The 27,157-nt window shown below is 38.4% G+C and overlaps 3 protein-coding genes and 1 pseudogene across 4 annotated transcripts; 1 reads left to right on the top strand and 3 right to left on the bottom strand.

Moving 5' to 3' along the window:
- Nucleotides 1–615: 615 nt before the first annotated feature.
- Nucleotides 616–8,530, bottom strand: LOC146478775 (uncharacterized). The gene is made up of 9 exons (XM_085112372.1): nt 8,306–8,530; nt 5,853–6,884; nt 5,199–5,292; nt 5,007–5,053; nt 4,775–4,832; nt 4,406–4,566; nt 3,407–3,468; nt 2,398–2,727; nt 616–1,883 (listed from the first exon to the last, which is right to left on the bottom strand). Exons 1-8 carry the CDS (start codon nt 8,415–8,417, stop codon nt 2,503–2,505), a joined length of 1,791 nt encoding a protein of 596 aa, XP_084968498.1. The 5' UTR covers nt 8,418–8,530; the 3' UTR covers nt 616–1,883; nt 2,398–2,502.
- Nucleotides 8,531–8,661: 131 nt separating this feature from the next.
- Nucleotides 8,662–19,316, top strand: LOC146478773 (radial spoke head protein 4 homolog A-like). Of its 2 annotated transcripts, none has more exons than XM_085112375.1 (14): nt 8,662–8,853; nt 8,970–9,031; nt 9,229–9,296; nt 10,052–10,111; nt 12,450–12,657; nt 13,183–13,292; nt 14,305–14,335; nt 14,882–15,001; nt 15,529–15,626; nt 15,918–16,059; nt 16,591–16,700; nt 17,302–17,446; nt 18,109–18,226; nt 18,540–19,316. In XM_085112375.1, the coding sequence occupies exons 1-14, from the start codon at nt 8,753–8,755 to the stop codon at nt 18,763–18,765; spliced, it is 1,599 nt and encodes a 532-aa protein (XP_084968501.1). In that variant the 5' UTR covers nt 8,662–8,752; the 3' UTR covers nt 18,766–19,316. The 2 variants fall into 2 exon arrangements, with proteins under 2 accessions (XP_084968501.1, XP_084968499.1); XM_085112373.1 differs by having other exon boundaries at nt 12,447–12,657.
- Nucleotides 10,541–11,874, bottom strand: LOC146478774 (52 kDa repressor of the inhibitor of the protein kinase-like; annotated as a pseudogene).
- LOC146478772 (eukaryotic initiation factor 4A-III) lies at nt 19,199–27,146 on the bottom strand. The gene is made up of 13 exons (XM_085112381.1): nt 26,942–27,146; nt 26,787–26,859; nt 25,356–25,422; nt 24,965–25,027; nt 23,198–23,330; nt 22,898–22,978; nt 22,764–22,816; nt 22,189–22,277; nt 21,845–21,983; nt 20,982–21,097; nt 20,168–20,275; nt 19,666–19,793; nt 19,199–19,577 (listed from the first exon to the last, which is right to left on the bottom strand). Exons 1-13 carry the CDS (start codon nt 27,084–27,086, stop codon nt 19,561–19,563), a joined length of 1,212 nt encoding a protein of 403 aa, XP_084968507.1. The 5' UTR covers nt 27,087–27,146; the 3' UTR covers nt 19,199–19,560.
- Nucleotides 27,147–27,157: the final 11 nt, after the last annotated feature.

Below are 27,157 nucleotides of genomic sequence, written 5' to 3'. Positions count from 1 at the left end.
TCCCCGTATAGCCCATGGGAGACGGTGTTAGATACGATTTTTTACGAGCCTGACAGGGGTTCCTGACAAGCAGGAAAAGCTAACGAGACATTTTTTACCCAGCTAAAACCAGTGTTTTACTAAAAATTCTCAGCAATCTAGATAACGTTCCAGCCGGTTAATTGTCTAATGTATTCAGCTCCCATCTCGTTCTATTCCAGCCTGCAGAGTGGCTATTTCGTCGAGCAACCCCATCAGTTGCTCCTATTTCAACAGCGCTCAGAGGGGCAATGTACCTATTTGTAGTGTTACTTCCAATGGCCAAAAACCATAACGTTAAAATAATGCTTCAGTTTGGTGACAATATTATAAACCCTAGCAATAAACAGAAACTAGTATGATCTTTGTCTGTCGATGGCCAGGATTGAAATGGAATGCAACTTGAAAATTCGGCCGTTCTTCCTGTGTATTTTGACCTTATATCCCAATCTTCCCAAGATAAATCACTTGTTCTCGATGCTCTAAAGGCAATCTGACATAGAGGTAAGGTACCTTGTCAAATATGTGAGCAGTTTTTACCAAAACATATGGAAATCTCCTTGACAAGTTCCCTCTAATACTCCACAAAATGATCAATTGTTGGTGTAATAATATCTTTTTAATATTCATAACTAAATCGGGTTGGAGATTTTACTTTTTTCCCCTTAATAACACAATGCAGACGAGGACATGAGACACATTGTGATCATATATACTGACATTAAGTTAACAAAAGGGTTGTATGGCGAGAAATTATATTCCCAATTGTTAAGAACTTAATTTATGCGAGAACTTTCTTTCCCGCAGGTCTTTAATTTCGCGAGTTTTTACAACTCGTGACTATAAGGCCCGCGGAAATAAGTACCAGTTAGGTACGAAGAAATGTTTGGTGTGAAAAAAACAAGTTTGCATGTCAAAAAGAAGCAATCCTGAGCAAACCACAAGGTGGACGCCTCGCCAAGACAAACATGGATAGCTGGTGTCAGCTGAATTTCACTTGTTTGTGTAGTTAACACAATCTAAGCTTGATATCATTTCATATTGACCCACTGCAGTATAAATTATCTCTTAAAATGGTCTGATTACAAGACTATAAGCACTGTTAAGTATATAGTCCAACAAAACATTTTTCTAAGTGTTTAAAAACATGGTATAGTGTACCAGTGAATTATAAAAGAAAGTTACATTAAATATCTTCAGGTAATTGACTTTTTTTTTCAGCTCTTTGCTGTGCTCTTCTGAATTTCTAATAATATGATTGGAAACAATTCCATTCCTTTTCATTTTCTCCTTTCTCCTCTTATCTCAATGTTGTCCGTAAAAAAATGTCACACTTCTCAAGTCTAACGGTTCTCCCGATCAAGATCTCCCGGTCAGTCACGAAATTTTCCCGGCGAACCGAGACTTGAAATTATTCTCTTTCACTTGTTTTTGTAGTGTGGAATAAATTCTTGACATCTGTTGATGATTTCGTTTTTGTGATAAACTGCTGCAGACTGGACATCGCTGATTGGTCACCATATTTGGAAATGCTATGGCTTTTCCTTGGGTTTTGGGCCTCAGTTTTCAAAATCTCTAGCTTCTTAGTTCAGAGGTCTCGTGCGTCCGTAGCCAATTCATGGCCTGTCCGGCACACCGATATGTGAATTTGCAAGGAACCTCCATTCCTCAAACATTCCCACGGTTCAAATTCTTCCGTTATGAACGAAGCACTGTTTGAGTGAAACATAAGCTTCGATAGGGACTGTAATGTTTATTCATAACTTGTTATGATGAAGATCTTGTTCCAGTTCTGTCGCCTGAGTCAGGCTATATCGACTCTCTAAAAGGCAGACAGTTCTACTTTAGAGAGACTGAGTGTAAACCTTTTATATGACAGATTTTTTTTTATTTGATTGATCGAATCTTCTTGTTGTTCTCGTATGAAAATCGAAAAAATAAATTCGCTATCGATTTTTCTTCCCCTCGTTTGAGGCAGTCAAAGACGTGAAATTTCACTTCCGGGTGTGTACAAAACCGCGCAAGGCGTCAATACAAGAACGCTGCTTTCGCGGAATTCTCTGTTTCACTTTTTAACGTCTTTCGTGTTGCTGCAGCCGTAAACAACGCACCGCAGCACCATCTTTCTTCCTTTGCATAAAGAAAAACACTGAAACAGAGAATACGCGAAAGTGGCGTTCTTGTATTGACGTCACAGGTCCACTATCCCTAGTCTACCGCCTTGCGCGGTTTTGTACACAACCAGAAGTGAAATTTCACGTCTTTGACCGCCTCAAACGAGGAGAAGAAAAATCGAAAGCGAATTTATTTTTTCGATTTTCATAAGAGAACAACAAGAAGATTCGATCAAGCAAATAAAAAAAAATCTGTCATATACACTTTAACAAAAGGCAACTATGCTGTCGTTCATCTGAATACATGGTTTTGGTGTGTATGCAAATTTTAGACTTCCTTGTTTTATCACCCTGACTGGAAGACAAGGAGTTAGTATTTAGCAAGTTCTTTATCTAATTCATCCAGATCTGCGAGAGCTTGGCTGCTCAACAGTTGTTCTTCTTCTTGCTGTTGTTGTTTTTTTTTTTCAAATTCTCTCTGTAGTGCTTGTCTATATTCTTCATGTCGCATCACAACTTGTTCAGCCTCCTTCTTGTACAACCTCTTTAACATTGTCTGCCAACAGTCCAGCTCAGCATACCGAAATAAATCCCACTAAAAACAACACAAAAAGAAAAGGGTTGAATTTGAATAGCATGTGATACAGCCAGCCATTCAAGATGTCTAATAACCTACATTTTGAATGTGGAGGCGTGGTCACGGTGTAGAGGTTGAAAAACCGGGATTTCTCTTAAAATTTATGGCAGGAGATCAGAGGTTTAGTGATCAGCGTTTTGGGGCTACAAAAGGCTCGTGTTTTCATTATATTGCTGTGTTGTTTTCTTGGACAAGAAGCTTCTCTACGCATTTCGTCTCTCTACCCTGGCGTATAAATGAGGCAGTATAGACTAGCATCCCCTCTCACCTTTGGTAATCATAGTTACAGCTATTTCAATTAACGTTGTCGGATTAAAATCAAGCTAAAAGACAAGACCGCAATGTTTTGTGGGATTATTTTTTAATGAATAATTTCATCAAAATCATCCCCGCACGTGCAGGTCATTGCACTGCTAATTACAACCTATTGATTTCTCCAGGCATGACTGATTTTGATGAATTTATTCATAAAAATCCCACGTAAACTTTCGGTCTTGTCTTTTAGCTTCATGCTTTGAACCGACAACGTTAGTTGAAATGACTGTATACAAAACTCTACAAAGACGAAAATCTTACCCATTTGACTCAGAAAAGTTGGCAGGTAAACTCTACGGAAGAACGAGCACAATGGTCTCACCTTTAGAAAACAGTCATACTCTGGAGATGCTTTGGCATAAACTTGAAGCCATTCTGGAATTTCTAAGGAAAATGAAAAAAGCCATAGACTAAATTTATGAGTTTGAATGAGTTGCTGTGTGTATTACATATACAACAATATTGATAAATTTTGCAGAACATTTAACACGATACTAACAGTCCCTTCATCATCATCATCATCATCATATCTTTATTTACCTTCGGATTTTAAGAGTAGCTTATGCAGCTAATATCTCCGAGCTTTTAACCATCCAATCGTTAGACTATACACACAAAGACCAGACCACAACACCGGGAACTACGTCCCCTACTCTTTGCGAACAGTGAGTGGGTTCTTTAACATCCCACAGAGTTATTTACAAACAAGGGTTGAGAGACGGGGCCTATGGTTTATCATCCTTATCCGAGAAGACTAGAAAGTCTATTGTAACCATTTGCAGATGTCAAAGCAAAGGCAGCACTTTCTCCTCAGTTATTTAAAGACCATGAGTGGTGGTCCGGCTGGGGTTTGAACCCGCCACCTCCTGCGCGGTAGTCCTGTACTCTACCAACTGAGCTAACCGGTCAGCGGTTCCCACCCCTCCCTTGGTTTACAAGAAAGTAGCAAAATACATGCCAAGTAAATGAGTTAGGAACATAGCCATGAGGATACTCAAGATGAAGCAAACATTTTCCTGCTCATGTGTATCTTAATTTTTCTAACTTGCTTTAAAAAATTCCCTCAAGAAATGTATGCACAACTTGTAAATTAGTGTGCATGACAGGTGCACAAAGGGGAGGGGAAGGACAGATTCTCAAACACAAGTCCTACCTTATCCTTTACCCCATGCTCTTCCCACCCCCCTCCCCCCATTAATGCAGATGCCCAATTCCCTCCTCACATTTCCCTTTCTAGCAACATGCCACATATGCTTTTTGTGAATTAAAAACTGTCCACACTGTTTATCAAGACAAGTGAACATTTTGCCTGTGTTCACACCTTCTCTGATGTATGGATTGGCAGGCACTAGTGGATTCTGTGCGGGGATGGCTTGTGACTCTTGCCGTCCATTCTCTGATGCATGCATCTCCTGCTGATGTTGTTGATGGAGGAACTGAGTCTTGGCTGGATGATCATACTGTGTCATCTTTGTGTTGTGACTAGATTAAATTAAATATAAAAATAAATAACTTATAACTAAATAGGCATCACAATTTGTAAATACCAGTAATAAGGGTAATAGGTAAGCTATCTCCCCACTTGACAAAAAAGGAACAAAACTGAAGGAATTAAGACTTCCCAAAGCCCCCCACTACCCAACAATCACAGGATAAATGTTTGAGAGAAAATAATAAGCATTCAACTTACTTGACATAGTAAACTCCAAAGTTTGGAGACTCGATTTTCTCCCACCCTTCAGGCAAACCTAAAAGAAGAAAGGATTTGAAGTTAATAAAATGATTAATTTACTGTTGGATTCACATTAATAATCAATTTCATAACTCAATGAAAATGATGGTTTCCAGCAGCTTATTTCAAACAATCAAATTTCCAGGGAAACTCTATTTTTTCCAGTGGATAGTCTTGAGTAAATACACACCTGCTTTCTCAAGTGGATGACACCAGTCTGTGCTTTCAGTGTTGTGACTGAAACAAAGAAAAGAGTTTGCCTTTAATCATTTCACACCCAAGATCCCAGGCAATTCCAGTGTTGGGGTTTGGGGTTTCAATTAACAGCAATACTTCTCTCACTTGTAATTTACCAATAAATTTAGGTTGAAGCTTCACTTACTCAATGTAATATTTTCTGCCATCGGGCGTCCATGCAACTTCAAATCCAGGAGGAAGAGAAAGATCCAACTGGTGCAGCTGACTGCCATTAAACACTGTAAATTAAAGATAGGAAAGAAGAGCCTCATGAGGCAAGCACTCAACTCCAGTTTGATTATTATAATGCTTGCTAGGAGTATTACTGCCCTCCTGTACATGTAGATGGGCTGTTTTATTAAATAGTAAAAAGGCTTTATTGGGTGTCGTAAAACCACTAAAGCGGTGCTATTAAGATACAAGTATACTCAAAACAAATTATCTAATCCTGTATAATGTTCTCCTAACAATCAAGATTCAAGATTTTGAGACATCAATCAGCTACATGCATGCTCTGATATTTTGACGTTTACTGACTAATGTTTCCAGACACAAGCTAAAATAATATAAAGACATTTGCAAAAGAGGATAAAAAAGGCTTTTTTGACTTCTAATCAAACCTCAAACTATCATCAATAATAATCAAAATCAGATAGGTCTTTAGCGTGTGCATGGGTCTCCCTTCACGTTATTTTCATATTTCCTGTATTTATACAATATTCAGTGATCCATACTGACAAAGGCACCCAAATGTTTTTACTTTTAATCTTATATTTACAAAGATCATGGAATCACGCACCTAAGTTCTTCCTTTCAGCCATATTCACAGCAGGAAAATACTTCTCACCAAAAGATTGTTGCATGGCGAGAGATCCATTGGGTCTTGACAGTGATTGAGCTTGTGAGCCTATATACCCTGACCGGCTTCCTGACGAAACAGGAGACGAAGGACTGTCTCCATAACTCAACATGTCACCTGCTCTACTCTTACTAAACAAACTTTTAGTAGATGTGCCTTGATCAGCATAAAATCCAAAACTACGAGACCCAGCTTCTGAAGTATATGCATCACCATAAGAAACATAACTGAATGAGTCTTGTGCAGTCGAAAAAGGCTTCGCACCGTAGGCACTATAAACACCTTTGCTGTCATAAAAATCTGAGACACCATTTGAAGCATGCTGTGCATAGCTATAACCATTGGGATTTAGAATAAGTGATTCACTCATTGCCTTCTTGGGTGCAGTTTGCTTGAAAACGGCATTAGCCATTCTACTGTCCAAAGAAAATCTATCACTTGTATGCCTATAAGATGGAGGTTGTCTGTAGTTTTCTTCAAGGTTATAATATGCGCTGTAATCATTTCCAATAGTGCCGCCTTGTCCATAAAAGCTTGAACTGTCTATACTATCCTCCGGCTCTCTGTAAGGTGGTGGATGACGATACTTATCCAATGGGCTTGAAATGTTTTGTTCCATTTGTTCAGGGTAAGGGGGAGGGTGGCGATAGCCCATTTTCTGTACTTCAGGAGGAGTTTGATTCATGGTACATGTCTGGCACGATGACTCAGCATTCAAGCGTAGTCTTTGTAAAAGCTCATTTGCATTATTGTTTCTGCTGTTTTCATTACTCGTTTGTGACACCCGATCACTTGAATCTGCTGGATCAACATGCACAGGACCTGGACTGTGTGTTCTGCTTGGATTGTGATCTTGTGGAACCATCAAAATCCCGGCATTTTCAACAGAACAGTCTGGGCAATAGGACTCTGAAAATTCCACTTCTGAAACCACATTAATACAAGGAGTAGATGTGCATCTCTTCAAACGTTCTTGGAAGAATAAAACAAAATAATAACAAAAGCATCAGTATCAATAACAAAAGATTGAAACTGACTGAAATATTTCTGGTTCAATTAATCTATATTTACCCCAAGCTCTGCATAGTTGCTGTGTTTACGAATTTGTTGGTTTCAGCATTTGTCAAAACAATTAATTAAGAACCCACCACCTTGCACAGCTCTGTCAAGTTTCTTTGTTTTGTCATATAGTGTTACGGCTTCGCTCAAAGGTCAGTTGCGGCCTCTCTTTCCAATTCCTAGCTTTACTCGTCCTTCCCTACCATGGGTTTCATTTTGTACTGTCTGTGGCAGTTCAAGAATTTGTTTTTGGCCACAAGTTCTGTGTAGTTTCTATCTTTACTAATATTTTAATGCACACACTAAATGGCAACTTATTATAAAATTAATGATAAAATTTTGTTGCATGATTTAATCGCTTGTTTACATTTTTAAACGCACATTTTTGTCACCTTAAAAAATGTTGTAATTTAATAGTTTTTTACTCCTGAAGAGTATTTCAACTATTTGTTTGCAATTTTTTCACACCTTAATTGCCCTGTAAAACTTGTCGTCAGACATGAGTAGTAAATTTGCTGTTAAGCATGCAGTTGTTTGTTCACAGAAGTGCGACACCATTTGAAGTTTACAAAATCCATTATTTGATCATAAATTTTGATATAAAACTTGTGGAGGAGAAATGTATGAAGGGGTTGGCACGTTCTGGCCTGACAAATACCAGAACCAATAAGTCACCACAATAAAATCCAGACCTCACCCCCTCTCCCTTAATTATCCAAATCTATGAAAGCTCGGTTGTTTAGGTGACTCTGAAACCCAAAATAGGAGTTACTGTGACAGTAATTTTCCCAGTATTTAGCAGCTTTTTATTGTTTGTGGAATTAACTTATTGTCCACAACAGCATGACAACAGGAAACACAATACTATTCGAGCAATTTCATGACCGTAAACATTGCGTTCGATAAATTTCATTCTAAATGAGGATTTAACGAAACGACAGGAACTTAAACAAAATTATAATTTTTTGTCGTGGAAAAGAAAGTTCAATGAAATAGAATTTCAACGCAAACTAGAACTTTTATCTTTGATCAAAATATAAACAAGGGGATTTCGTTAAGATTTTCTTGTAACAACAATTTGGAGTATGCCATACACTTGACTCTCAACTGACTATATATTGCCTTGCGGCAAATTTACTAATGCATAATACAAAGTAAAGTACCTCGTGATAAACTAAGCCGAAAATATCACACAAAAACGATGGATCCTTAAATATGACAATTTCTTGTGAATGGTAGATAACAAAAAATGCCAACCTATCACAATAACAACGAGAAAACATCTTACAAACAAATTTCCGGTTCAAAGATATTAAAAAGATTTGGTTACGTACCTTCAAGAATCTCCGTTGTGTTTTCGCGCTTTCTGTAGTTTCCTTGAAGACGTTCCTTCAGTCCCTTCCCTTTCTTCTTTAAGAAGTACTTCGTTAGAAAAGGCATCCTCATTCTCTTTGATCATCAACTACCGGTCCGCATTTTACGACATCCAGCACAAATTCCCCAGAAAATTCCACCCCTTCTTCATGCAGCAGACTACGCAAAATATTGTAAACATGCCTCGGCGCCCACGCGCGCATGGTAAACTGGTGACGAAATTTCCGATTATCCATCGATTGCAAATTTTGTAGTCGTTAGTAATCGTGTGTTTCCGGAGAATTACGAAAAAGTATTGAACTGTCACGACGAAATGTTGCTATGGTCACACAAACGTCGAATAAGTTGGAAGGCAAAGACCTGAAAGTTTCACCGCGATTATTTCATTTTTTCAATCCGAAGATACCATGGACAGCGTGGCTGACTCTTTCAACCATGATTTAGACGGTGATTTTCAAAATGCCAAGGCCTTTTTGCTGAAAGCAAGTTTGCATTCGAATCTTAACGTGTAAGTACTCGTCTGTCGTTCATGGACTGTGTTCAAAATGCAGATGGTGTCTTACCATTGCCTTGTGAAAAGATGTTTGAAAGTTATAAAGGTTTATTTTTGCCTTCTCCTCTTAGTTATGATCATCTGTCGAGTGTTATAAGGAAGGTGTTGGAAGAAAAACCCGAAAATGTAGCAGGCAAGTTTCTGATTTGTACAATCAGATTTTGTATTTTGACTACTTTTACTTTTGGTATGATTAAAAGTGTTTGGTTGAAATTACTCCAAAGGCAATTTTTTGGTATATTAGCTGCATAAGCTACTCTTAAATCCGAGGGTAAATAAAGATATGATGATGATGATGATTACTAAAATTGCGTATTTTCATTTACCTAGAAATAATAGAAGATCTTGTTAGAGATGAAAAGAGAGCCAAATTCTGCCCCAATTTTGACACTATACAGGTATGATATCGCACAGGAAGGTTTTGCCTGAGAGAGGTGGCTTTTTCACCTCATTTGTATCCACTTGTGTTTGTGCCTGGTTATGTGGCTAATGCAAACCAAGAATGGCTTTCTTTATCTTGGCACCTTTTATATGAAAACCTTGGGAGATTCTCCCCTTCAGTGCGTCAGGGCTAAAGCCTTGTTCAGTTTTCGAGCATACTCAAAAGTCTTGCCTAATCCCAGGGTAGTCAATCGATTGAAATCAATATCCAAAATCAATCAATACAATCACTATCAAGTGAAATCAATAATCAATAACAATAATGAACTCAAAGAAAAAATTATTATCGATTGTTATCGATTGGCAAAAATCGATACCAATCCATAATCCATCTTGTCGTCATTTCCGATAACAATCAATAGTAATTGATACCAATGAGATTATTGATTTCTATCAGCCGTTGATAGTAATCAAACTCACAACTTTTTTCTTCACTGATTTTCATTTATCAATATTGATCATTGATCAATTTTCACTTGATATCAACGTTGATTATCAGTTTATGGAATGAATCTATCCCTGGCAATCCCAAGATACACATCAAGAATCACTTGTGGACTGGGGAGTTGAGTTTAAACCTTTTTATACCAATAGTTATTGATGGCTAATAATATTAGCCTGAAAAGGAGAGGTGACTGCAGCACATTAGAATCAACATTGTGGTTTATAAATAACAATATGATCTCACTGAAGTGTGGTTTCTTTCTTGAAGAATAAAGAAGATGAATCCACAGAAGTGTTACTTGCAAGATCTCAGCTTACTCTATTTCAGGTGAGTTTATCTTTCAATGAAGGTGGTTTTGAAGTGGTATAATTTTTTCAAAGGGATTTCCTTGTTTTGGGTTCAAAAATTATTGACGGTGATAATTAGTACCTTGCTCTGGCAGGGTCCATCTACTACCTCTCTGCTGTAAAAAAAACAATAGAGGTAATGTCTATACAAGCAACAGACCAAGAAAATAGCGGTTCAAGAGAGTTAGTGGCTTACTGTCTAACAGGGCTGTCATTAGAAGCTGGTAGCCAGCCATTAAGGAGTTTAACAATTTACTATCAATGGTGACGACAGTGAGAACATCACAAAACAATAGGATTTCATGAGAAAACAAAGGCCCTCATTTTGGTACAGTTCTTCGCTGTACACAGCCAAACAACAACAACATGAAATGACCAATTTGAAAGTTTTGTGGAGAATGTGAGCAGGCGCGTAGCTAAGGTTTCGATAGGGGTGTTCGTTGAGCCCCAAATCTTGCTGAGCGCCGGAGGCGCTCTTACAAGGGGGGTCCGGGGGCATGCTCCCCTGTAAATTTTTTAAAATCTAGGTTCTCAGAAACCTCATTTCCTGCATTTTGAGACCCATTTTAGGCAAATCACAACTTTGTTTTACAGCAGCTTTTTAAGCTATGTACATCATTTCGACGGCATAATTGTTTCAACTTAAACAAGAAAGTTCAATGTACATTCCGCATCCTGTCAAAGTTCTGATAGCTATTCGATCTGCTGATAGTCATACACCATGCTGGTAAACTGCATCATTCTCGGGTGTAGCCCTTCGAACAAATTGACTCATGATCTCGTCAAGATTGACAGGCATATCATATTTGATATGCATTAGAGCCAGGGCGGACAGCCTGCTCTCTCCCATGGTACACCTCATGTAGTTGTTTGACCTCCTCATTGTGCTTATGGAACGTTCACATTCACAAGTGGTGACTGGAAGGGTGGCAGCAATTTTCAGGAGCATGTACAGGTTGGGGAAGTCGTCGGGATCACATGCTTTTAGTGGCGAAGCACACGAATCAGCAACAATTCGTCCGTCCTGAACCATAATTTTCCACCTCTGGAATTTGGAGGAAAAGAGTTGTGGAGAGGGTAGGTCATCTTGATAGAGATCCACCAAATCAGTGAGCTGCTGAACATTGAGCTGGCTTTCTTTAATTACACAGGGAACTAGCTCAAGCAGCTTACTGACCATTAGTGTTAGGTCTGAGAACTGGTCATCCAGCTCTGAAATGATGTGATCCAAGAAGGGTACGGCAACATTGATCCTATAATACTCTTTTGGATCAACCGCTGGGGCATTGGCACGGTGTTGCTGTCGTTCTGTAATCTTTGGCGCTGACTGCGAGCAACTCCTACTTTCTCTGCCATGGCTAAAGCTAGATCGTAGATCTCGTCAAAGTGAATGGGAAGATTGGTGCGAAGACGTTTGTAAGTTGTCTTTACCTCCGATACCATCGAAAGCGCTTTAAAGACATCGTTTGTTTTCTTCTGACGCTTTACAGTGAGACCCGACATATGGGAGAGGAAGGAGTAGGCGCAGATGAAGGTTGCGATAAAATCAAAGTCAGTGATGGCTTTCAGGAGTCCTGACGCATCTGTCCGGGACTTTGTTTGCCAACATCCGTAGAACTGGTCACGGCACTCATCGTGGTGCATGTTGTGAGCTATGACCTCAAGTGCAAACACTGTGTACTTAAATGACGCGTAGAAGTGATCATATGCATCGATGCGAGCGACCCATCTGGTTGCACACAAAGTAACCAGGGGCTTCTTTTTCCCGTTGTCAGGATACTGTTCCTGGATGACTTGTACGTAATTGCGCGTGAAACTCAACAAGACTTCAACTATTAAGTTTGAAGTGAATCTCCTTTCAGAACAATGCCGCATTCAGAGAACAAAACGTATCGCAAAGCATGCTTTTCTATGGCTTTTTCGGGCGGATGCAGTTTTAGCGAAAAAATGAAACGTCCTTAAAATTTTGAATCTTCAAGGGTTCTTGACAATTTTTATTTTTACTGAGGTTAAGACATAAGGCCTAAAGAACGGGTTTATATCTCTATTTTTCTTTTGTTGATGTATTTCGACCACGCAGGAACTTTATTTAAAAGTTTTTCTTCCGCCATTATTGATCTTCAAAGGGGGTTCGTTCGAACCCCTCGAACCCCCCCCTCCTACGCGCCTGGTGAGCACGGAAGGTAAATTTTTCATTCCCTGTCTCAACTTGAACGCCATTCCCAACTGTTCTGTTACTGGATTGTTCAGCCACATTATACAAGTTAAGCAAATTGGAATAATTGAGAAGTACTTTTCTCATAATCTTCTTCCAGAAGAGACCTGACCAGGATTCAATGGAACCCATGATGCGAGATCCAGAAATGGATGAGGAACAAGAAGAAGCGCCTCTCCCAGATCTCATGGAGCTTGCTAACTACTTTGAACAAGCTGGTGTTGGTATTGGTAGAGAGGAAACATTTAGAATATTCTTGGCTTTGAAGATTCTCATAGACTCACAGCCAATTAGGACCTGTAGATTTTGGGGTAAGAACAAAAGAAATCCTACTGAATACTGAAATTAACCTAGGTGGCTTACATGATGTCACACCATTAATTAAGGACGGTGCCTACTAATACCGAAATATTTTTTGTGCGGTTTATGACTATGCGAAAAGCAGATCTTAGCAAGGCCTATTGGAATCCAAAAAGAAAATTGGGGGTAACTAGGCATTTTTCAGAGATAATTAAGCAACAATATCTCTAAAAAGCGCCAAAATATAAAGCAATGTATGAGATTTTTTCCTAAATTGAAGCTTAATCTTCTCTGAAAAATGCATGGTAACCCCCCATTTTCTTTTGAGATACCAAAGGCATTTGGTAAGTTCTGCTTTCTCCGTATAGTTTTAAATCGCGCAAAAATATTCCTGTATTAGTAGGCACCACCCATAGGAAACCCAGGTATATCGCGATGCGCAGAACATATGCGCAGCAATGATAGTAGGCACCGTCCTTAATACAATGTTAAAATGATTGCATTTATTTTTGCTTGCATTTATTATTTACTTTCAGGTAAAATGTTTGGCATCCATGGAAATTATATCATTGCTGAAGTTGAATTTTTTGAAGGAGAAGACCCAGAGGAGCCTTTAGACGATGATCAACAACAAGAACAACCAGAGGTTTGTTAAATACATAATATAATATATATTATTAAAAACTGAATCATTGTATAGTGCAATTTGAGGGATTTGATTGGCTTAGCGGCCATGGTATATGAGCCATTATACCATGGCCAAGAAATGGCGACCATTAAATTGTCTTCTGGGTATTCTTGCACAGTGAAATCAGTAAGATCTAGCAATATTTCTTGATTGATTTTAATAAAACAATTATTCCACTTGCGCTTGTTGGATATGAGATGATGATAGCCAACTCGGCGCTACGCGCCTCGTTGGCTATCTATCGTCTCATAGCCAACGCGCGCTCGTGGAATAATTGTTAATAATTCTTCAATGATGATATTCACAGCCACTGATTTTTAGAGCTTTATAATGTCAAATAATTCAACTCTCCTCATCATCTCTCCCCTCCCCCAGCTTCTTTGATGTTATTATCAAGGGGGAGTTGCCTGAGGGGGTGGGATGTACTCCATATGATGGACTATGTGGGGAGGCTCCACCCAAAAGGGTACCTTTTTCAGGCTGGAGGTATGGTATATAAAAGGGCCAGGGATTTCATGAGCCGAAGTATAGAAAAGGGTAGAGAAAACTATCCTTTACATCAGCCTCATTCTTAGGGTCTCCCCTCTCTCGCTCCGGGCAACAGGAAGAGGAGAGACCCTGGGGATGAAGTCATCATTTACATATTTAAAAGGGCCTTTCAAAATATCTTGCACAGACCCCATGAAAGAAGAAAGAGTGTTTCAACTTTAGGTATGTGGAAGGGGGAACCCAATTCCTATGGAAGATATATGAAAGGGTTTCCTTTCCCGTCAAAAATGGAAAATGAAAGGGTATGGATTTTGGACCCTTTTTGAGTGCCCTTCCCCCCAGGAGGGGAGGGGGGGTGTTGATGAAATGGAGATGTGTTCTCACACAATGTCATTGGCTAAAAGCAACATTTCATCAGTGTACAGTATATGGCAGTGACTAAAAGAATTGTTTTCTTTTTTCTTTTTTCGTTTTTTGGTAGAATGAAGCAAAGACAGACATCATCAAAGAAGGTTGGCATGCAAATTTATTTTAATTTGATCACCTGTTTACTAACTAAACTTGTATCAAACTATGTTCAAAACCAGACAATGGTTTTTGGATAATTTTCTATTTTTTTTTTTTTTTTCGTTGAAAACAGGAATATGGCCATTATGCTCACAACAGTCATAAAGTGGGCTGAGAAACTTTTTCCACCCAAAAGCAGCAACTGGGCAAATTAATGGCATCAAAAAATCACAAGGTTTTCGCTCCCTCTTCATTTAGTCATGTGATCAAAATTTGTTTTCTCTTTCAGTTTTTTCTGTGACTTATTTCTTTTGTTCACTTTTGCTGTTCTGGTTCTTAGAAATTTTTAGTCCAGAAGGCGGAGTTCTTAATAAAATAATATTATTCTACTTGGATTTGCCATGTATCAAATTAGTCATGCCTTGTTGGTTTTAAGATTTACAGCATGCTGTCCTAGAATAATGATTATTTTTTAAATATTCAATAATAATAATTATTATTGTTTGAACTGATGTTCCAATACTGTTTTTTTTTTTTATTACTGTTTGCAGGAGATTTTGATGTTGAGGAAGATGATGTCCCTGAGCCAGATTTCAAACCACCAATGTTAATCCCACAAGAAGACAACAGAAGTGGCTGTAACAAGAAAACATACTTTGTCTGCAATGAATGTTAGTAACCATTTCAGTGTACTAAAATGGCTAATAGTGTAAGCTTACGTGTTTGTGTTTTGCCCAAATAATCATCTCAGTGGGTGTCAAAAATAATACAGTATAGATCAGTGTGTCTGATCAACAGGCAATTGGTTTTTATTATATTATATTTAATGTTTTTCATGGTCATCCTTGTGGCAAAGATGTCATGATACTATGATAATTTTCACACATTCACCTTTTTTTTTTTTTACCAAATTGACATACATGTCAGGTATATATACATTTAATGAAATTTCATAAATATTCTCAAATTCGTATACCGGTAGTTCCTAAACTCACAAATCATCTCTCTCTTTTAGTCACTTAATTTTCATATCACATTCTGATATTTGCCCTAATCATGCATCACACACCAACCTCCTTTGCTACAAACTCAGAGGTCATATACTTAAGTCCAACAATGGACGCTCCACAGATAATTGCAACAAATCAAATTATTGTTTGTCAACGTGCAGTCTAATATTGTTTTATTTTTTTTACAGCTGGACGTGGGTGGATCAGACTACCTCTGGTCACACCCTCACAGATTGTGGTCGCAAGACAAATCAGAAAATTCTTCACTGGAAATCTCCAAGCACCTGTATGTTGATCCATCAAAAATCCATTCATAAAAGTCGTAAATAATTAATCCTGTGTTATCTAAATGATCAGGGTGGGGAATTATAAATACAAGCACCAACAGGCCATAAATTGTGCCATTAAGTTGAATATTCTAAATTAACATGTGGCAGTCATAAGGCTCAGGGTTCCGACACCATACTGACTGTATTGGAGCATTGAAAGATGCATGTTTGTACTCGTCAGTTCGAAATTAATTTTGTCCACCTATCTGTTGGTAACTAAGTAAAACTTGCCACTTTGTACTCAACAGGTTGTAAGCTATCCACCCTTCCCAGGAAATGAAGCTAACTACTTAAGAGCTCAGATTGCCAGAATATCAGCCACAACACACATCAGTCCTCTAGGATATTACATGTTTGAAGAGGAAGAAGAGGAAGAGGACGAGGCAGGAGGTAAACTGGTTATTGCATAATTTTATTTGGTGCTTAGGAGAGATTGCTAGCACCCCTGCACAAAATCCATAACTGCCAACTCTCCCAGATATGAAGTAATCACCTCATCTCCTGTGCTGCATGGTCACCAAATCTCCTGGAAAAAACTATTTTTGATCTCTTCCCTACAAATTAGCTACGATTTTAACTCATAATTTTCCCCATGGTTCCTGACTGCATTTTTGAGTATCTTTCACTCAGTCTGTTTCAGATATTTATGGAAACTAAAGAAAGTGGGTCAATTTTTCAAGAAAGTGGGGAAGGTATTGTTTGCTTTTTTTTTTTTTTTTTGTAGTTTTTCGTGGGGAGGGGGGGGGGGTGATTAGGAGGGGGGCTAGTGCAAAAGAAAATAAATCTTCGAGCATCAGGTTAGCATCTCTGAAAATCATCTTAAAAGGGGTGTAATGTGGGTGGGGCTAGCTAGGGATGTTCATATCAAATGTTATGGGCATGGATCCAGTAATACAACATAGTTTACGTCATTTTTCTCAGGACGAGACTCTTTTGTGGTGAATCAAGAGTTTGAAGGGCTAACTCTCAATGAAATGGCTGATCCTTCCTGTGCAAACTGGGTCCATCATGTACAGTACGTCCTTCCACAGGTATGATTCCCCTTAAATTAGTATTTATGTCAGATTTTACCTTGTTCTAAACTACTAAGATATTGAAGAGTTGTGGTGAGCAAGGAAGACATTCCACATGACGTCAACCCAAGGTAGCAGCTAGCATTTCTGTCATTTCCTTTAACAAGATGCTTTGTTCCACAGTCTTTCTCCGCTAAATATAGAATTGGCAAATGTTGGGTGAAGTTACTTAAGTGTTAGGTAGTAAAGCTCTAATAGATTTTGATAAGATTCAATCAGGGGGTGGGGAGAGGCTTTTGTGTGGTCATTTCCCACCTTAAGAATAGCCAGTTGTTACGGAGAGGAGTCACTGAGTGACACCAAATCATGATCTTCAGGTGACTGCTGTTAGTAGCAGTTGCTTTAAGACACTTGATGTTATAGGGTAGGGATTTAAACACCAGGGCCCAGTTGCTCGAAGCATGGTTAGCGCTAACCCGGGTTAAATACCATGACAACCTATAGGTTTTAATACCTCTTAACCAATGGTTAGTGCTAACCATGCTTTGAGCATCTCACCCCAGGCTTATGAATCAGTTTGCTTAGAGACACTCTTTTATCTTGTATGTGTCATGTGTAGGGTCGGTGTACATGGTTCAATCCATCACAGAAGAGAGATGAGGAAGAGCTGGAGGAAGAAGAGGAAGACGAGGAGCGGGAAGAGCCTGATGAACCTGAACCAGAGCAGGGCCCACCCTTGCTTACACCCCTTTCAGAAGATGCCGGTAAGAATTATTGTTACAAAGTCTTCACAGTTTACATTTTATGAGTTGGCTCACCATTCTTGATGTCTAGCTCTCACATTACAACCTTCTGTGGAGTGGAGCACTATGAGTGTTAGAAATGTTGGTTTTGAGGGAAAAGAAAGTTGGAAATCATAGTGATAAGGAAAAACCTCATTTGCATTTACTTTCAACACACTTTTACATTCGCGTCTACAAAACTAGTTTCGTCAATAGACCTCGTCAGTTGGTAGCCACAGTTTTAAAACTGTGGTCTATTGACGAAACTGCATGTAGTTCGTCTACAAAACTAGTTTCGTCAATAGACCTCGTCAGTTGGTAGCCACAGTTTTAAAACTGTGGTCTATTGACGAAACTGCATGTAGTTTTGAAAGTAAATGCAATGCAATGTGTTGAAAGTAAATGCAAATGAGGTTTTTCCTTATCACTATGATTTTAAGTAACACTTTCTTGGCTTCGACAAGCAAAATTTCAGAAAGTTGGAAAACCCGGAGAAAAATACAAGGACCAATAGCAAAGCAAGTGGGAAGCAAGAAGTGCTCCAAGAATTATGCCATCCATTCTTCAGATAGCATCAGGCGTACCAACAAATTTCATTTCTATTACTAAAATTGACAAGTTCTTTCTGATTTTTCTTCCTTCAGAGGTGGACACTATGCCTCCATGGACAGCACAGAAGTCCTCTAACTTAGTTCCTCAGTACTCCTTAGCTGTAATGCATTCCAATCTTTGGCCAGGAGCACATGCATTTGCTGTTGAAAGGTTAGTCTACATTTAATCAGTCTTTAACTTAAGTCAAAAACTGGAAGACGTTGTAACATTTTGAAAACAAACAGTTCAACATGATAGCTGAGTTTCTGTTTGAATGGTCACAAAGTCATGTTAGGATTTCATGGACTACAAATTTAGAACCACTCTGTATGGCATAAAACAGTGCCAAATGAAAGTATTGCTGAATAGCTTTGATTTGAATGCCACCCCTCAGGATTTCATCATTGAAAGTAACATTACACACAGACACATCAGTTGACTCTGGAAATGATAGTAATAAGAATACATTGTTTCTTGATTCCAGAAAATTTGAGAACATTTATGTTGGATGGGGCCAGAAATTCAGTGCAGAGAACTACAGCCCACCTCCCCCACCCCCACCGCAAGAGGAGTTTCCCAGCGGACCAGAGATCACCGAGGCTGAAGACCCATCAGTGGAGGAGGAGAAAGCTCTGAAAGCTGCACAGCAGGAAGCCATGGAGGCAGCAGAAATGGAGGAAGAAGATGATGATGAAGAGGATGATGATTAGATGCATTACTGGATTAAATTTCACTTATCTTTTAAATTTCAAGGTCTACATGTAGTATCTCATTTTAGTGTAAATATCTTGGACGTGTTTTGAGCTTCTGTTCATCAACTTGAAAACATTGTGATCTGTATAAACCTTGCTTTACGTGTTTCAGTTCAGTCTGTTTCTTTTTGTATAGTATACTTAATCAATACCTTGGACAAAATCAGAGAAACTATATATGTTCTGAACACAAAGATTCTTTATAATAACTTTGCTTTGCAAGTAAATTGACTTTTGAAATGGAACTAGCAATAATATTAATCAGGTGCAAGGTTCAACAGTCTTTTCTCAACAATTTGCAGATTGAATGTAATCACAGCCATAACACTGGTTTATTGGACAACTTTATTCATAAAACAGCAAGGAAAGTACAGTGTTAGCCTGTTGTAAGGTTTGGTTAGTTTGGTGCAGAGGCCAGTGAATATGCATGTACATTATATGTAACATAGAAACAAACTATTGTAGAGGATTTTAAAGCATTCTAACATTAAAACTGGTGTTTACAAGTCGGTGTTTTCTGTAAACTGCAGCATTTTCAATAACTAAAACAATGAGGGAATGGTTTTCCTATCTTGAACAGTCCATTCTACATGACTGGAACTCTAGAATCTGGGCTCTACCAGCCACCTCTGCATTATCAAACAAATGTAGATCATGCAGAATTGAACTTTACATGTAATGATCTCAAACAATAAATACAATGACTTGATTGCTGTCATGGTATGGTTCCTCATCAGTCAACCACCAGGAACTTTAAATGAGATCACCCACTAAAATTAAACAAAAAGAAAGACCATTTTAAATTAGCATTACATATTTTACTGGTAGATGGATCCAACATTCACTAGATTAGCTTACCATTCATGGGCATTTCATCAATCTGTGTACTGTAATACTGTTCAATATCACGCAAGATTCTGATGTCGTCTGACTTCACAAAGTTGATTGCAACACCTTTGCGACCAAAACGACCTGATCGGCCAATCCTGAAATGAAAATCCAAAGAAAGATGTTTGCAGATTGTCTTCAGTAGGGACCAGTGCAGTGCTTTACCGTGCATGCGCATTAATATGGTTTGATCATTACATGTTGGTTCTTCTCAATATAGACACCAAAAGGGCAGATCTCTGGTGGTGGTGGTAATAGTGGCTTCTCAAACATTTAGTCAGAGCGGTAATTAGGGTTTAAGTTGCATATTTGATCCAGACATCCATGACAGAATTGTTACTTCTAAGCAACAAGACCACCTGTAAAATTTAAGTTCCCATAACACATTTTTTACAAGTTGTGTCCTTTGTGACAATTCTGAAAAGTTTGTTTTATGTTCCAAAATAACGTCAATACAGCATGATACACATACCTGTGAATGTACAACTCACGGTTGTTGGGTAGGTCATAATTGATTACCAGAGACACTTGTTGTACATCAATACCTCTGGCCCACACATCTGTGGAAATCAGCACACGACTAAAGTGGGATGAAAATTTTACACAGCATTAGAAAAGGGTATTTTTACTGAATAAGACCTAATGAACATACCATAAATACTCGAATTAGCGCCCAGGGCGCTTATTTAATTTTCTAAGGCGAGAGGGGGGCGCTAATTCAAAGGGGGGCACTTATTACGTTTATCAATTTTTAGCCTCAAAATGTCACTATCTTTATTTCTATTTAAAACCAAACTGCAACATAAAAATTCAAAAACCTTATAGAAAACTACTTTTTGCGAACTTGAAACGTTCTCAAGACTTTTTCATCAAAAAGGGAGAGGCTTATTTGAAGGGGGGCGCTTATTACAACTTTTGAGCCTTAGGAGGGGCGCTAATTCGAAGCGGGGCGCTTATTTGAAGCTGGGCGCTAATTTCGAGCATTTACAGTATAAATATATTGGTCTAGTGGAAGTTCTAGGTTGTGCCAAAGAAATAGCATAACTTCTTATTTAAGAGGTGTAGTTTCTGAAGAAACTACAGTGCTGCGTCGTTACCGAGTGGAAAGGAATGTTTAGTTTAATCAACAGATTCACTATGACCAAGGGCTAAAGCTACAAATGTCCGCACTTGAACCTCTTTCTTTCTTGATTGTTTTACCGATGGCACATGCACATGAATCCTGTAGTTTTTAACCATAGTGACACAGCAACCATACTTCATAAATAAGGCTTCCAGAAGCTTACCTCTGTCCAGATCTAAACTCTTTCATGATGGCATTTCTTTCCTTCTGGGGCATGTCACCATGCATGGCTGACACTGTGAAGTTAGCTTCTCTCATTTTTTCTGTAAGCCAGTCCACCTGTCAAATGTTTTCGCATTTAAGAAATACTGTTTTCTGAACTCAAATGCATAGATAGATAGCTTTATTAAGAAGTAAAATCATTGCAGCCCCCGGGCTGGCTGAAATACGACATAATCCAGAGAGCCCCTTTCATCCCAAACGTGTCACCATATAATATTTGTCTTTATGTGCATTATCAATATCACCATAGGTGATGAGAAGGAGGAGTCACCAACTAGAGGATATTGTGCAGTTCCAGAAAACATCCATATCCCCACAGGGGTTTTTTTCTCAGACCCCCCCCCCCCACCCCATCTCTTGGAAATTCGAATTTACCTTCATACTTCCCTTTAAAGTTTTTGGCAACCATACAATCATGTACAATTAAATTTAATCTACGTCACCACAGTTTTGAATGAGTTTCAACACGGCATCCTTGTAAAGCAGCTTTTAGTACGTGGTTAATAGTATTTTAGATTAGTTAGGGATGATTTTGGTTATATTTTATCTTTTACCTCTTTATAATCTTTGCTGAAGGATTTACCATGTATAAATATAGTTACCATTACCATGGCCTTTGAGCCCCCCCCCCCCCCACCCAACCCATCCCTGTGAAATATCCAACCCTTTCCATAGGGAGTAGGGATATTTTGTACAACTAAACATTGACCTAACAGTCACAGAACTGTCCTTAAAAGAAATATGAGCTATTTGACACTTGTATAAAGCGACTGAATAAATACTTCATTGGAAGATTTTTGATACCTTTCTCTTGGTGTTGCAGAAAATAACTGCCTGAGTGATGGTGAGTGTGTCATACAAATCACAAAGGGTGTCAAACTTCCATTCCTCTCGTTCAACTGCCACAAAGAACTGCTTAATGCCCTCCAACGTCAATTCATCACTAAGGTAAACAAGACAGAGATAATATTAGCATATGCTTGATAGGACGCAGCTTTAATGCACTTGATTACATTGCTGATTTAAGAGATGTGTCTTCTTATTCCAAGATAGAACATACTGTACTTGTCAAAAACTTTACTTCTGAGATGTTGGGTATTTTTAGTCCACTTTTCTCTAAAAAAATGTTGAACATATTGTTTCAGTACCGTTTCACCAGAATCCTGATAGGGTCTGTCATAAACTTCTCTGTCATTTCCAAGATGTCGTGTGGAAGGGTTGCACTCAAAAGAACAACCTAAAACCAACAAAGTAAAGCATCTCCATTAATAAGCGAGTGCTTACATGTGAAAACTCACACTGGTGCAGGTTTCATACCAGAACGACTTGTGATTTGATGCCATGTTTAAAGGAAGGGACACTTCACACAGATCGACATTATGTCACAATATTATCATGGCATGCAGTGTAATCGGGCTATGCCTATGACCCTTTCAACTGTAAGTCTGGCAAATTCTTGGACGAACATTGTGCTGTGCAAGCTTGTATAACATAAGAACAACTTAGCTTGTCTAGCAGCTCTAGAGTAGACCGATTTCATATTGGAACGAGTGGTCAACAAATTCAAACAAATTCAGGGCCACAAGAGGAAACTGGAATACACTAGTACCAACATAAAAAGTCACACTGGTATCATGTAATCACCCCGTTACACTACAATGCATCAGACCCACTAGGCTCATACATCACACAGTTGTGTCCTTTATGTACAAAAATCACTTACCTGAGTTGCCGGGGGGAGGTACCTGTATACATCATAGATCTGTTCCTTGAAACCTAAAGGAAAAGTACAAGTTATAGACCAAGCTAATATTAAAAAAAATGCAGAGATTTTCTGTGTTGCTAATTAGTTGTTACCTTTGTTCAACATTTCATCTGCTTCATCCAACACCAGTAACTTAATTGATCGGGTCCTCAAGCTACGTCTTCTGATCATGTCTACAAATTGAACAGTCATTATCATAAGTCCATGTGTCCACACAGGGTGTGTAAAAACTCACCAATCAGCTTTCAATAAGATATTGCTTAAATCGTTCTTAAAACTATGAAACGCGGACAATTAATTCCAGATTTTAGGCCCTTGATAAATGATGCTGTTTCAACATGGCAGCATATTTTTACTAGACGGAGAAAGTTGCTTGAAAACGAAAAACTTACCAAAAACTCTGCCAGGTGTTCCAGACACTACATGCTGCCCATAATCAAGTTTTCTGATATCCTCACCGACATTTGTTCCTCCAATACACGCATGGCATTGGATGCTCATGTAATCACCAAGGGCAAGAATAACCTGTAGGAATTCAAACCCTGTATTACACGAAATTCTAAAGTATGATCACAGTTTACTAGGTTAAAATATGATACAGGATTAAATTGTCTGTGTACTCTCCAATCAGTTTATGCATTTCAACACAACATTTCAGTCCCGAAAGATGGTTAAATTAATGCAATTCATCATAGCAGAAGAGTGACACAAACAAGTGTTACACATGAACTCTATCACAAGTTACAAAATTTCTGCCTTTCTCAGCATGAAGAAAAGGATAAGAATTCTCTGTACTCCTTCATTACCAAACATTTCTTTTTAACTAGCCTTTAGAAGTTTGTCTCAGTGGCATACCTTTCCTTAATAACAACATGCAATTTTGAATCAAAGGCTCCTGTGAGCCAACTCGTGAATGCAGATGACACATAGCAATTGAAATTTAGACGGCTACGGAAACTTCCTTGAAAGCTAAAAGAAACTATATCTTTGCCCGATTATGTAACGAAAAATAACCATTCTTGTACTCTTGTATCCTGATGCGCCGATTAAAAAAAAATCACGTGTTTTTTTTATTCAAAGTTCATAGAAGCACGCCATGTGCAGCTACGTCATGCAAATTCGTGTCCCCGATAGTCCGGGGCTACTGGATTTTGCGATCGGGCTAGTGGATTCTAGCCATCACTTGCCCGATGGGCAAGTGAAGTTTTTTTGGGAATTAAAATTACAAAATTACTGTAGGGCAAGCCGATCTCACAAAGGGAAATCTGTTCAACAAAGTATCGCATTACATTTCATGCCCGACATAAATGCGCGAAATTTTTCCTTTGGAGTTCAGTCCACGTAATCCTCAAGTAAAAATAATGAACTATGACAAGCTCTTGCTAAATAAGAATTATTTATCGACCGCGGCCTTTTGCTTCCCCATAAATTACCAGTTGTAAATTTCGAAAATGAAATATTTTTCCCTTTGAAACCTCCATGAAAGCTGACAAGATCTTAAAGTGTTCATTTCACCAGAAATTTGCATAATTTTGTTTACGACGTCAATGATGCGTGACATGGCACGTTCCGCTTTCGCGTGAAAACTGACAAATTAAATTATTTTTTAATTAAATTATTTCTATATGAAATTATTTTTAATTCTTAAAAGAAACCGCACTCCGTAGAAAAAACGAAAAAAACCTATAACTTTGCTCAGATTCAACGAAAAATCTCCATTCTTACACTAAAATGATTGTCAAATTATTCTCTACAGAATGAATGAGAGAATTCTGACGCGTCGTGAAAAAAATTTCCACGTTTTTTTTTTTTCACTAATTGAGTTTACGACCCCGGACTTTCTGAAAAACTGAAAAAACTTGTAACTTTGCTCAGATTGAACGAAAAATCTCCATTCTTGCACTAAATGATCGTCAAATTATTCTCTACATATTGAATAAGAATTTCCTGATGCGCCGTGAACAACAAATGTTGGCGTGTTTTTTTTCCACTAATTGAATTTAAAACTCATTCACTGCGCACGCCCGAAAGTTAACGACAAAACCGACCGACCGACCGACCGACCGACCAACTAACCAACCAAGTACACAGTCAACTATCGCTATAACTCGTTCATTGCGCTACGCGCATTCACGAGTTAAAAACAAGTTCAAATTTACCTTTTGAATTTGTTCAGCGAGTTCTCGCGTCGGAGATAGGATAAGAGCTTGTGTTTCTCTCGTCTGTTAGTTAAAGGGAGCAAGAAGATAATTTATAGTTAATTAGTGAGCAACCACTAACAACAACATAATATATGTCATTTCAATTACAATTTTAATTTCATTTGTGCCTTAACAGCTGCAGCTAATTCTTGCACAGGAGGGTAATGGTCACCTATAATAAACAGTAATTAAATAGAAGCTATTAACAAAATGAGAGTTACACTGTATTAATGATGCAATACTCTAGACAGTATTTTGAAGTACAGTGTAAAGATTATTTTGTAACTACAGGATTATGCACACAAGTTTTTAAACTCAAAGCCTTATGCATGCAACATTATCTACATACCTGAATATCTATTGACTGTAGCACAGAGATTGAGAGAGTGGCTGTTTTTCCTGTGCCAGACTGGGCCCTGAAATTACACAAAAAAGGTTATGACCAAGGGGACATCCCATTTCTCTAACCTGGTTATGAAGTTTAGCTAGTGATGCAGGAATCCAACTTCTGAAATTTTCAATGGTCTCCTTTGAAGGAAAAAACCTGAGGAATTGATTGTTTGGTATCAACTTGGAAAAAAAAATCAGACGCCTCCAAATTTTGGTAGCTCCTTTGAACAAATAATTTGTATAATTATCGTATTCTTCCTCAGCAATAACTTCGAACATCCACTACATATGTTGCGGCTAAATCTTGTTTTGGATTTGAAATTGAAGATTTGAAGATTCATTAACAAAATTTTGAACAATCTAGCTAGCAAGCAGAGGTTCCTTGGTTGCCCGATGAAAAAGAAACCTCTGCAAATATCCTTCTGACTCTTTGATCTGCCACCATCCAAAACCCTGGACAAATATATTAAAATTTCTGGTGTCCAACCAGATGTCAACTCGTTTAACAAGCTTGTAAAAGCTAATGTAGAAATCGGTGAAAAATGGGAGCCAATGGGATTTTGTTGCATAAACCATTATTGCACATAAGCAGAAAGCTTGTTTACGCCTGCAAGTATTTATCCAATGGCTTGGTATTTAAATGGTAGAAGTTGCTTTGAGGTGCTAAAGATTAATAATTGATAAATTAAATATGTGAATACGTTGGCATTTGGGCAAGAACTTCCTTTGAAACTTTGAAGGTGGAGATGTTAATGATTCAAATGACATTTACAGCTGTTTTGACAAAGGTTGTCCAAAAAAAGTGTAAAAGCATACGCGATAATGCCGAAAGGTAGACGGGAAATACCTAATAAGTTCCAAAAAAAGCTCAGAATCCAAAATGCTTTGACCGTACAGCGAAAACTTGAGATGGCAGGCAACATGGATCCTGAGCTTTTATTGAAATTTATTGGGTGTTTCCCAGACTAGCTTTTGGTATTGTCGCATACATTTTTATGCTTTTTTGGGACAACCTGTCGAAACAGCTGTATATGTGCTGGCCTACGCCACGCATGCACAATAGGAAATTGGGCAGATGTTTGCAGAGGTTTCTTACTTGCAACCAAGGAAGTCAACCTCTTCTAACAGGTACAATCGAACTGGTTATAAAACCAGAACACCTAGTATAAGCTCGCAAAAATTAACTAGTGCATTAAATTAACAAAAAGCAAATTCAACTTTGTACAGGTAAAAACATCAATCCATGATGACAATGTAGGAAAACTACACAACGAGGCATGTCCTACTGAAATTTCAACGTCTACAACTGACAATCTCTTATTCAATTTTAGGACAATGGCTAGAGCAAAAATAAACATACAACTTTAGTCCTTGAAACATAGACACTTACTGCGCAATCACGTCTCTTCCTTTTATAATCGGTTTAATTGCACGCTGTTGAATTGCCGACGGTTTCTCGAAACCTAGAATACAAGAAAATCAATCACAAAACACTGTTTAATCACTCCAACGCATTTCCCAATTGACATGGCGTCATATACGTACCGTACGCATAAACGCCTCGAAGCAAATCTTCTCGGAGTCTTAGCTGGTCAAAAGTTGGTACAACGTCAACCTCTTCTGATGTTTCGAAATCGATTTTGGTTGGATCCTCATCTTCGTCTGCTACAACCTTTCGTTTGCGAGACATGCTGGAGGTTTTCAAACTTCCACGTTTTCAAGCGTGCGAAGAAGGAAGGAGCTTGGTCACCGCGCTTCTTC

The sequence above is a fragment of the Pavona decussata genome, unplaced genomic scaffold (assembly GCF_977016875.1).
Source record: "Pavona decussata unplaced genomic scaffold, jaPavDecu1.1 SCAFFOLD_64, whole genome shotgun sequence".
In the NCBI taxonomy this organism is placed as follows: Eukaryota; Metazoa; Cnidaria; class Anthozoa; order Scleractinia; family Agariciidae; genus Pavona; species Pavona decussata.
The sequence above is the reverse complement of the archived record's forward strand: the minus strand, read 5'-3'. Positions and strand labels throughout refer to the sequence as shown.

Bases quoted from the DNA above. Each gene is read 5' to 3' on its own strand.
- LOC146478772 (XM_085112381.1), bottom strand. From the start codon at position 27,086: ATGTCTCGCAAACGAAAGGTTGTAGCAGACGAAGATGAGGATCCAACC. The intron at 21,984-22,188 runs GTACTGAAACAA...TGTTTACCTTAG, and splicing joins ATCAGGATTCTGGTGAAACG to TGATGAATTGACGTTGGAGG. The intron at 20,276-20,981 runs GTAAGCTTCTGG...ATCCCACTTTAG, and splicing joins GAGTTTAGATCTGGACAGAG to TCGTGTGCTGATTTCCACAG.
- LOC146478773 (XM_085112373.1), top strand. From the start codon at position 8,753: ATGGACAGCGTGGCTGACTCTTTCAACCATGATTTAGACGGTGATTTT. The intron at 14,336-14,881 runs GTTGGCATGCAA...TACTGTTTGCAG, and splicing joins GACAGACATCATCAAAGAAG to GAGATTTTGATGTTGAGGAA. The intron at 16,701-17,301 runs GTATGATTCCCC...TGTCATGTGTAG, and splicing joins TACAGTACGTCCTTCCACAG to GGTCGGTGTACATGGTTCAA.
- LOC146478775 (XM_085112372.1), bottom strand. From the start codon at position 8,417: ATGAGGATGCCTTTTCTAACGAAGTACTTCTTAAAGAAGAAAGGGAAG. The intron at 6,885-8,305 runs GTACGTAACCAA...TATTCTTCCAAG, and splicing joins CACAACGGAGATTCTTGAAG to AACGTTTGAAGAGATGCACA. The intron at 2,728-3,406 runs GTGAGACCATTG...TGTTGTTTTTAG, and splicing joins AGTATGACTGTTTTCTAAAG to TGGGATTTATTTCGGTATGC.